Genomic DNA, 12249 nt, shown 5'->3' on the forward strand with positions numbered 1-12249 from the left:
GTTCAGAATGTTGATCAACGACTACAAATTAGTTTATAACGGATTTGTTTGAATTTCTTTGAGTTGAAATTGCACAGTCACTGTAACTTCTTCAAAACCATGGTTTTTTCAGGTGAACATTTCACAGTGAACAATGTTCGAACATTCTGGAACGAAACCCCTTGCACACTTAGCGTTCCAAGCCTGGTTCATGCGGACGAAACTGGCTGGAGTGTTGAGAAATCAAGCCTGCAAATAGATATCCATGATGAAGTCTGGATCGGATATATCGAGGCAACATTTGTGTTTCAATATTTCGGTAAATTGATTATCGATAGTATGCATATAGTATAAACAATTTGTAAGTCTAACAAATGTAACCAGTACACCTTGAAGCGAAACATTCTATATTGCAAACCAAAACGTCTCATATTTTATGAAATTACGTTAAACAGCGACTCAAAAATTATACATGCTTTTCTTTTATATATTTTTAAATTGTGTTGCAAGTATTGCGGGATTGTGCAACCGCAAAGTAGTAATGTATTGCGAATCTATGTAGGCGATACAAAGAAATATTTTCCCGAAAACACATTTTGAATAGAAAGCGTATACAACGTTAATGCAGACTATGCTAAAAGGCACTTACAACCAATTACTTACATTTTTCCATAGTTGCTCGATTATAAATGAACGGAACTCGTTAACTTTGGAATATGCAGTAATCATATTCAATATATCATATAAGTTCTATTTGAATTATATCACTATTCGATTAAAGTCTCCAAGTTACGCTTTTGTGTTTAAACAGTTAATCTCAATCGTAGGTGAATACATAAATATGCATTTCTGGTTTCTACGTATGATATTTGTCAACTCATTGCTTCGATGACAGTTTGGTGAGTTTATCTCATCAAGAACATATAATATCGGCTGAATGTAGATTGAATGTTGATACATACCGAATTCGGTTTCATTAAAGTTCTTGTAGGCTACAAAAGGTTAAAGGTCGTGTCTTTACTGCCATGTTCAACTCGTAACAGGGCTTTTGAATAAAACAAAGAAAACAAAAATTATTAATAAAAATAATAAACTTGAAAATTATTCCTATATTTTGAAGTTCTTCACGGTCTAATATACCTGTCGAACTGGGCTATTACTGACAAAATCAAGTTTCAAACATTTGTAAAAGCAATAAAATTTTGCGTTTTAACTAAATTCGGTGAATTGACCTCACACGCAGACTAGCTTATCGGCATCTGGCACACTGGCCCTGAACAAACGGCCAACTGACGACGCAAGCCAACTAGGTTATCCACATCAGGTCAACAGGCCTACAAAACGGTAAACTGACCCGACAAGCCAACTTGATTTTACACAAAAGGCAAACTGGCTTTCTAAAAACGTTCAACTTACAACTCAAATAAAACAAAACATAATAAACAGAGAGATAATCTAATATAAAAAACACAATTTATAATAATTAGAAGAAAAAGAAGAAGACGAAAAAGAAGAAAAAAAGAAAAGAAGAAGAAAAAAATTGTAATATAAAAAATAGTAATAATAATAACATGACCTGAAAATCATACTTTTAATGCTCTATACTATTTAATATACCATTTGAACTTTCCGGTTACTAAAATAGAAACTATCAAGCATTTAAATGTCAATGTCGACATGCATTTTAAATTTCAGTCAACTTAACTGCTTTTCACACATCATGTCTGGTTACTGAAAAGATTTATTTTAATTCAATGTCGAGTCAACTGATCAAAACAGTCAATTAGCTTTCTTCAACTCGCCTTCAAACATAAACAAAAACGGTCAACTGAGAACAAACACAAACCAACTGGCTTTAACACATCAGGCTTACTGGCCTTCAAAAAACTGGAAACTGACAACACACACCAATTGGCTTTCCACATCAGCCAAACGGCCTTAAACAAAATGATCCACTGACCAAAACAAACACACAAAACTTACGAAAAAATAGCTTAATGAAAATAACACACATTTTCTAAATCTTTTTTATAATAATAATTTATTACGTTTTTTACATGTGCTACCAAAACACATCATACAAATTACTGTTCTCGTACATTAATAATGACTTTTCTCACAAAACTTAATTTAGTAAAATTTATATTCTGTATTTCAAAATCTTTAAAATAACCTTCGCTATTGGACACACTCTTCCATTTAACATGCCTTAGACACAATCTATACATAACCTCGTTAGTAGCCCTTATTGATAAATCACCAGCACAAAAAGGAATTGGGTCCATATAAAAAAGAAATAAAACACAGAAGCCTTAACTTTTTCGTAAAACTATTAAATTTTTGAAAACAACTAATAAGCTTATTATTGGAAATCAATTTTTAAACAATCTTAAAGATTACAAATATAAACTGGTCTAAAACGTATTAAATAAACGAAAATGCAATATCTAACACACACATACCTTTCAAATTGTTGAAAAGAGGAAGTCTCTGCATTCGTTTGTTTTGTATATTGTATTTCCTTCTCTTAAAATTAAAACTTCCGGCTTGTCATTTGCCGAATGCACCCAGGCAGACATAATTTAAGCTATTGATCCAGACAAGGTTTAGTTTCCATGGAAATAGAATGAACCCGTTTATGGAATAGGAACTCAAATTAAGTTTTGATTTACTACTTTTGACAAGCCTTAATACACTCAATCAAATACAACGCCACAGTTACTGGGTCGGCTGGCTAACTCTCAAATTATGGACTTAGCACAACAAACAAAACATTCCAAAAGTAAACCCGTATTGATGCATAATTTATTTTTATTTGCCTACAAAAGGACTTTTTGCATTATCATAAACGCCCAAAAAGAAAAACTCGTGCATTTTATGCGCTAAACCATAACAGTACTGTCTCTTCTAAATATAACATGAACATTATCAACACGATTCATCAAAAAGAAAATAATTTTATTTACTCATAGTTATGAGTAAATGTATTATTATCTACACTCAAAATACTGTCAAAACCTTCTTATCATCAGAAGCAACATCAACATAATCGCCAGCATTAATACCAAAATCATCCATTAAATCATTAATCATTTAAAATATCTTTCTTCATAAATTTTTTATACAAAGACAAATTATACCTTTCGAGCTGTCCCGTTACTGCTATTTTCTCCAATATTAATTACACCATTCAAACTGTCTAGATACTGAAAAACTAAATGTGCAAACATTTGTAAGTGCAATGTCAATAAGCGTTTAAGGACTACATGTATCGGTCAACTGACCATACAAGACAACTGGCTCGTATACATCAGACCAACTGGTGTAGAAAACGGTCAACTGACCACACAATCCAACTGGCTGTTACAAATCAGACCAACTTGCCTCCAAAAATGAAAAAAAAACTCATAACGGTAAACTGAACACAATCGCCAAAATGGCTTAACAATAAACATAACTCACGTGTACTGTTTTGTTATAAGTATAATGAATCTCTTTCAGATGCAAATAATGTATGACACTTAAGCACCTAAATAATCTTAATTTAACAAAGCCGATCATCCGCCTTTCATAACAGTGTTGGCACAACCGACTTGCAGTGGAAACTCTTTTCTACCTACACGTTTCTTCCACAATGTTTCAACAGTATTGTTATCACCACTTACATACGCATCAATATTGACACAAACCCCGCAGGTACAAAAACAATATATGTAGGACCACCAAACAGAACAAAATCACATTTTAAATAAATTAATACCCGTGCTTAACACATTAAAGGAATGATAAAATTATGTACAAAATAAACTAGTATAAAAATATTTAGTAAATTAGATGTTATCTCTGCAAAACAAAAACATGGTTCAATCAAGCTTACAGGACAAGTCTCTATAGCTGTTCTATATATGAATATAGTATCTTATTTTCTTAAAATATGCACAATTAAATAACGTTTAAATTCACATTACGTATGTGCAAACACAATATCTTAATTGTTTGTTTTTACAGACAAATCCCACTTATTCAAAAGAAACTAGCATATCATTAAAACAAATCGTTTTTGTCTCTTAAATTTCTCTTGGGGAATACCTAAATAATCTTAAGCCTCCGCTGCCGCTCATGATCAAACCAAGCATAATATGACCCCAAACCATCATGTTGAATTAGTAGAAAGTATGACCGTTTATCGTAGTAAATCGTTTGATATTTACGGAACGTATACAAATGACTTGAACCACACATATCATCATAAAAAGTTGTTGTTTTTATAACGCAAAACCCGAACATCAAGCACATTAAACGGACCAGTTTAGGAACGTTAATAATTGTGTTTACTCACTATTAAATCATAAGCAACACAATTAAACCCTTATCAAAAAAGTTAAACCAAACAAACAATCAAACGACAGCTTTCGTTAAAAACCTTATATTGTGTTTTATCCTGAGAAAATAACAGATTCTGCATAAAACCATCAATTAGTTGCTCATTTGCTTTGTTATAAATTTTCCAATTTTCAGTATAACAAGTTGACTTATGAGTAAGTTAAGAGTAATGCAATAAATCCTATTCAAAATACGCGAAAACCACGATAAGAGTTGCCATTTCTAAACAAAATAGAAATTCATATTCTTTTTTCATCTTTTAGATAATTATTTTCGAAGCTTTTAAATTAGCCATTAGCCGCTTTGATTTAAAAATGGTGTATTATATCCCTTTGGATTATATCATTTGGCAGGTACGGATCATTTCACAAGGGAAGTTATATATTTTATATATAACTTCCCTTTTGGAAATGATCTGTACCTGCCAAATGATAAATATAAATTATCTCCCTTTAAAGTTTGTTACTTCCCTTTGATTTGTTGTTTTACCTTTGACCATAAAGGATGACCTTGACCTTGACCTTTCACCACTCAAAATGTGCAGCTTCATGAGATACATGCACGCCAAATATCAAGTTGCTATCATCAATATTGCAAAAGTTATAACCAATGTTAAAGTTTTCGAACGGACGAACGGACGGACTGACAATTCAAATGCTATATGCCCTCCTACCTCCTTATAAAAATATAAAGCAGACAGATGTGCTTAAAAACCCTACAAGTTACGGTAGGTTAAAACACAATCATCAAAACAATATGCTTAAGAAATTTTTAGAAATATTGGTCCGTTTTTCATAAATCATCAATAGGTAAAATAAGAAGCGTCTGTAACGCTTCTCATTGATAATTTGTAAAACGTATGACTTGCTCTTTATATTGAATCCCGGTCACAATTCGCCTTTAATAGTATATGCCTCAGTGTTGCAGTGAAAGCGCGTTATATTTAGCTCCTTATTATATTTAGCCTGTTTTCTTGTGTAATAACGATTTAAAACAGTTAATCTGTGTATAAATAAATTTAAATATATTTGTAACAGGTTGTGCTGATGTTCTCCAAATTGTGTCAGACAAGATCATGTTCGTGAATAATGCTGGCGAATGTTATTTGGCCTGCAGAGGTGCCTTCGGAATTCAAAAATCTGATGTATTTATGGCGGTATTTTTGGATTAATCGTTAAAGGGGCATTTTCACAGATTTTGGCATGTTTTGAAGTTTGTCAAAAAATGCTTTATATTGATAAATGTAAACATTAGATATTAAAAAACCAGTTAAACATCAATAATAAAATTAAAAAAAGAAAAAAGGTAACTCTCAGCAGGGCTCGAACCACTGACCCCTGGAGTCCTGGAGTAAAAGTAGTACCCACTTAGACCACTCGACCATCCTTCCGGATACAATGCCTGATGTATTTTATACTTTATATAAGCAATTCTTGTAGTTTCACAGAATATAACGACAACAACAGAACACTTCAAATAATTCATTCGTTTCGCGTTGCAACGCTTTATAATTTTCGGGTTTTTAAATCGTCACAAGATGCATATAATAGTTATTTAAGAGCATGGTAAATGTTCAGTATTACTGTTTCCTCACAAAAATCATAACTAAAACAAAACTTTGCGAATCTGAAACAACTTTTTTCAATTTTATCAATTTACCCAAACGTGAAAAGGCCCCTTTAATGCTTTAAGTTTTACATAATCAAATTGCGCCAATCTCTGTAATAACGTTAACAAACCTAAAGACTCAGTACTAAGTATCTATATTATAACAACAATAATCAATTAAATTACTATTGCGTTGAAAAGTTCGAAGATTGATTATTAATAATTATCTTAATTACTTGTTCAGTGCATTACATGTATTCCCTTTTTCCTGACACAAATCCGATGTTGGTGTGACCACCAATTAGCTTACCATGTGAACGAGAAGGCATGCACCGACACCTGTGGAAATCCTCAATTAGTTTGTGGAAAACAACAAAGCAATTACTTCTCAGTGTATATAAGAAATGCAAATGGTAAATGTACACTACAACCAAGTTATGTGTCCTTGATGTTTTGTATTTGGAACAAGTACACTTATAACATATTAATTTTGATAAATGACAACGATTGTTTTTTTCTACATGACGGAAACGGTATGAAGACGGACGTGTTTTTTTCTTTATTATAGAGATATCAATCTTCGGTGATTCACTTCCAAATAATGACCATTGCCTGGTGCTTACACCGCCACAAAACTTTTCATGGAAGGGATGTAATTATTTCAACAGGGTGTTGTGCCGTAATGTTATAAGTATGTATCTAGTTTACACAAGAACTATTCGGCTAGCACAAAAGTCGAACATATGCAATCTAATTAAGAAATAATTGACCGCATACTGCTCTAATCTTGCAGTAATTGAATAATTGGAACGTGCTTATAAATACACATTAAAGGCAATATAATTTAACTTAAACTAATTATATATTTACTGAAATACATCATTTGATGTACTTTTGTGTGGTAGTTATGTGCGGTGTATAATGAAAACATATGATTTTTTGTTCAATTATTATGCACATGCATAATACTTAACAATGTCTTGGAATTTCCAGAACTATTTTGTTGTAATCCGACGATTGACTTTTTTCAGAGTAGAACACACTTATTCACTTTCTGTTTGTATATAAAAACGGTTGTATGTCGGAAGAATTAATAATGTATTTCTTCTCTAAAAATAAATAATACGTATGTAATGTAAACAATTTTTAACATTTTGCACTAGATAAAACATGGACTGCAATATCACTGAAGGCCTATCGCGATTGGTATCAAGCCAACATAGTTTGCTTTGATCAAGGATTACCAGCAACACTTGAGAGTATACATAATGCTAACTTCAGCAACGCCGATATCCAAGATCACTGGACAAGCTATATACGGGCATCTTTTGTCGTAAAGGCAAATATTCAAGGTAACGAAATCAAATGTACGACGCTACTATGACGAAACACTAACTCAAATGTTTGGTTTGTTCACATTTATGAAAATCTGAAATTTTCGAAAATGACGTAAAGAATATAATACTAATGTTGTGTTTTCATTAGTCAAATATGTTATACGTAAAGCATCAAAATATAAGTATCAAACACATATTACGAGCTACTCTTGTTCATGAAAAGATGCAGACGAATGTTTATCGCAATAGTTGGAATAAAAATGTGTCAAATCAGTGCCATTATCCTAATCGATGTTGCAATAAAATATATTACCACCAATTCGGCCGTATCAGATTTTTATTATTTAGTCAATAGGTACTTGTTACTTTGATGGTAAAACAGATATGCATACGTCATGGTTAATTTTAGAAGATTACGTTGAATATGAAATTAAAATTTGTATTAAATTTTCAAAAACAAATTTTCTGAGATTTGATGACTTGTAGTACAGACTAACATTCCTTGCATAATTAATAAGAATGATTTGCTATCTAGTTTTTGCATATCTGCTACGCATGCATATGAAAACATATCTTTAAAGGCGATGAACGCAACGTTAGTATCGAAATAATTGCATTCACAAATATTAACAGTATGTGATCAGCGCTATTTTCCAGGTTTACGCCATGAAGCCAACCACATCCAGTATGCCTATATGTCACCTGATGGCAGGGTGAATTTCACAGAAAGCGGTACACGACGCTCTCTTTGCGAATGTAACTACACAAGTACATTTTATAAATACAACGTGACATCAAAACTACATTTTTGTATTTTTTTCTGTATAATATTGTTCGTCTTCTGACAAAAACTCTTCTAGTACGAAAATAACGTTTTGTTGCGGCACAAAACTTGCCTTTTCAGGAAATAATAAAATATTGTCATGCGTAATTGCATGTTCCGAGAGTACGCATTTTGACACACATTATCCCTTATAGGCATACAAATATATGAAGGTCTAATTTAACTGCATAATTCCCTATTTCAACACAACTGGTAACATATGCAATGACGGCAGTTAGCAATTAAAGGCAAATATCATCTTTATCAGGAGTTTCAGTTTTTCAAACATGTAAAATAATAGTTTAATAAAAATATGTTTGTTCTGTACAATAATGGTCATCTTCTTACAAACACTGAGCAATATGGTACATTGTTCCAACACAATGCTTTTAGACGTGTCGACGACACACCGAAAGAGCCAAGGACTTTCAACATACATAACCGAACAAACGTCATCGTCGGAAGAGATATATACAGACCCGCAATACATAGAAGGTAGAATGACACGTGCTTGGTGTCTTTTTTGTCTTTTCTGTGTTCAGTAAAGCAATGACTCGACAGCTGTCCATAATGGCTACATCCTTAGAGACAGTATTTGTCAAGTGTGTCATTAGGGACAGATGAAACACGAGCGCTATTTTAATACACGTTCGATGTGGATTATATCGTCTAGGGACTTAACTGAAACTTGTATCTATTTTATTTCATCATCATCATATGATGCTCCATAATGCTTTCATTCTGTTGATCTGTGGTAACATTGACATAAAATGATTAAATAGTAATTATGTAGAATTATTTTTCTTTTCTAATTGGAACAACGATATGAGATGGTCTTTGTTCAGTAAGTGACGTCTAATTATTTATATGTTGATAAAAGGCGCAAGGGTGACAGCTGTCCACAATGGCTTTATCCTTATAGACATTACTTTTCACGGATGTGCCATTATGGACAGATGGAACACGAGCGCTTTTTTAATATACTTTCGATGTGAATTATATCAAGTTTGAACATAACGCATACTTTCTATTTCAAGAAATAGGGCTTTTACACCCTATATTTCTACATCTTAAAACGATTATCTTGAATAATTATTACATGACGCTAAGTCCTGAAATCTTGCTTTGAAGTAGGGTCTTTACGGATACTTGTATCTATTTTATCTCATCATGCCTCAACAAGTTTTTATTATGTTGCTCTGGTGTACAAGAACCATTGATTAATTTAATATTAATTACATTTAATTATTATTATCTTTTGTTGCAATTTAATTTCAACAACGATTCTATGTGGTTATAGTTTATTTACATGCGTATGTTGTTTTCAATTTTGGGCTAAATTAGAGGTTTGAAATCTCTTCAACCGGTTTAAACCCTAATTGGTCTGCATAACCGTTCCCAGGTGGAGACCCAACCTTAAATCATGATTTATGATAAATGTCGTACTGCGTGTATCGGAATGTATTTAATAGACAATTTTTGCCATTTGTCTTTAATCACACAACAGCAGAAATAATTGTATCTTCTATATTTTACCTTTTTATTACATGTTCTTATTCCTATATCATTAAATATATTAAAAGAGCATGTGTATGTGCTGAGGTCAATTATTTAATTATGTATTGGTCGCCGTTTCTTAGGCATTTAATTATAAAGATCGAAACTTACCATGATCATCCATTGCCGTTTTCAAAAATTGTCTAAACATGGTAGTGTAATTAACGGTTGCCCATAAAGGATATATCGATTTATTAATAATCGGTGAGAAAAGTCAATTTTTTGGTGTAGAGTTGTACATTAATTCTGGCATAATATATGGAAAATGTACAGAAAGGCATCACTACCAGAACTGTTTATCTATATGAAATTTCTGTGTATTCAGACCGCCTCTTAAATACAATACTTTATAGACAATCTATCTGTTCCAGATACCACAACCTTAGAGCAAACAACACGGCAGACAAATGAATCACCCACACTTCTCCAAGATGAGGCGAATCAAATGCTGTCCAAAAGTATTCTTGACAATAATTAATTATAACATTTATATCCATACAACTTTTGCTGCCTATTTTTTAACAAGATACACGAGGATTCTTTTCTTCAATCTGTTTGTACGCGTTGTTTATATAAGAATCAATAGATTGTGTTTAGATTCCAAATCCTTTTGCAACCGAATGTATACTATACTTTTAAATTACAGGCACATCCGCGGTAACTATAGGCATCACTGTGCCGATTGGAGTCATTGTTATTTTGAGTGTAACCATTGTTCTTATACTGCTCAAGAGAAGGTAATATATTAATGATACCAACTGTGTTTGGCGTTAAAAAAGTTTCGTGTATTACTATTTGTGCCTATATAGTATCCATGAATATACACTTCAAAATATTAATAAACTTTATCAATAACTGTGTAATCAGTTATGACATGAATTCCACGTATAATCACCATTATTCTTTTTTTAAACTATTCAGGAGATTGCTTCCGTGCATCAAAAACAGAAGTGCCAACAAAGCCTCTGATAAACTTGATGATAAAACATCTAATCAAGAGTCAAGTGATGTCAATGGTGAGGTTCACAACTTCTTTGTACTAGAGAAATGTGTATATAAAACTACCGAAGCGTTCGATAATTCTGAACATTATAATGACGTATGCGATACGAATGAACCGGAAGGAGACCATACTTTTGTAGCAAATGATAAACAAGAACAATTTGATGATGGGATAAATGCCCCTGCTATTTACAACTACACACGTGTTGTTAAGGCGGCTCAACGGGTTACAAGGAGTCCTGACAACATATATAACAAAATGAGTGTAGATCACCACACTGACTATGACCATTTGGGAACTGTTAGACAAGATCAGACCGTTGGCATAGAAACAAGTGACGAATACAACACAACAGCAGCTGTGTTGGCCGTCACAAAAGGCTTTCGAGGCGACGCAAGTGCCTACAATCAAGTAAACTTTAACAGAAACAAATTACATGCAAGTGGAAATGACTTGCGTGATTACGTCATTACCGATTATGATGTCACACAGCAGGCTGAGTTCAGATTTGAAACAGAAGATATGTCAGGTTATGCGCACGTGTCCAAAGATTGCTGAAATGTATTGAATTATAATACCATTGTATATTGACTTTTATAGACATGGCTGATAAAAATCATTTAAAAAGTAGTGTAATTATTTAAGACAAAACCTGTCTTGTAGTAAAGTTAAGTTTATCTTTGTGTTATAAAATAATATGTGTGCACGCCCAATACTTTTGGATGAGTTGAATATTGTTTTAAAAATTATATATTTGTGTGATTCTATTTTTGAATTATGAAGCACAATTATCCCTTAAATTTCGATCAGGAAAATATTAATTGTTCTTTGGTAAGTGGTGATATTTATTTCTTATATGTGTTATGTACAGTGTATATTCTACATCTTTCTTTTATAATGTCTATTGTTGCTCAATTGAATGCAACGCCTACGTAAATGTTCAAGGAGGCATTCTCGAGTCCGCTGAGGGAAAATCTTGAGAACATTCCAAGAGTCGTGATCAAACTCATTACCCCCCAATAGACAGGTGGTCTTCATATTTGCTTTTTTGTAGTTGGCACATTAAAAATCAAGTAAGCATATCACGTGACTATGTTTTCTGATTACATGTCTATATGACTGTGTAGGGGAAGATATACAATTGTGTCGTGTAACGTTTGGCTGTACCTCAAGAGTTTATATGTGATTTGGTAATACAATCGACAACACTCAAAATGAAAACGTAACATTCTCAAGAACAAAACATCCTGCTCTATATAGTCAATTATTTACTTTCTTAAAGTATTATAACACTGTAAATTCGCAAACGTAATACACTATTTTAGCAATTTGAACAACTCTTAATGTAAGTTAGGAGCGCGCATACATTTAATCATGACGTCGTTATGATGTTCACATTAATTATGATGTCCTATTTAACTTAGAGTCTTTAAAGGAAGCGTGCTAAAAGTTGTTTAAGTCGCTTGATAATGAAGTCTTTATGGCGTCGCGTTGATAAATGCTTGTGTGTGCGTTTTCGATGGGCTTAATAGAGCTAAGAAATAAGCATTTCTGGACAT

The 12249-nt window shown here is 32.6% G+C and overlaps 1 protein-coding gene across 1 annotated transcript in view; it reads left to right on the forward strand.

Moving 5' to 3' along the window:
- Positions 1 to 11772, forward strand: part of LOC127862618 (uncharacterized) — a 12327-nt gene extending 555 nt beyond the window's left edge. Inside the window, exons 2-11 of the mRNA XM_052401822.1 lie at positions 113 to 298; positions 5400 to 5506; positions 6242 to 6383; positions 6539 to 6661; positions 7134 to 7322; positions 7965 to 8063; positions 8524 to 8625; positions 10074 to 10145; positions 10334 to 10424; positions 10609 to 11772. Of these exons, the coding sequence (XP_052257782.1) occupies positions 113 to 298; positions 5400 to 5506; positions 6242 to 6383; positions 6539 to 6661; positions 7134 to 7322; positions 7965 to 8063; positions 8524 to 8625; positions 10074 to 10145; positions 10334 to 10424; positions 10609 to 11248 (1751 nt within the window). The 3' untranslated portion in view covers positions 11249 to 11772. The remainder of the gene's footprint in view (positions 1 to 112; positions 299 to 5399; positions 5507 to 6241; positions 6384 to 6538; positions 6662 to 7133; positions 7323 to 7964; positions 8064 to 8523; positions 8626 to 10073; positions 10146 to 10333; positions 10425 to 10608) is intronic.
- The last annotated feature ends 477 nt before the right edge of the window (positions 11773 to 12249 follow it).

Source organism: Dreissena polymorpha, chromosome 16 (assembly GCF_020536995.1).
Source record: "Dreissena polymorpha isolate Duluth1 chromosome 16, UMN_Dpol_1.0, whole genome shotgun sequence".
In the NCBI taxonomy this organism is placed as follows: domain Eukaryota; kingdom Metazoa; phylum Mollusca; class Bivalvia; order Myida; family Dreissenidae; genus Dreissena; species Dreissena polymorpha.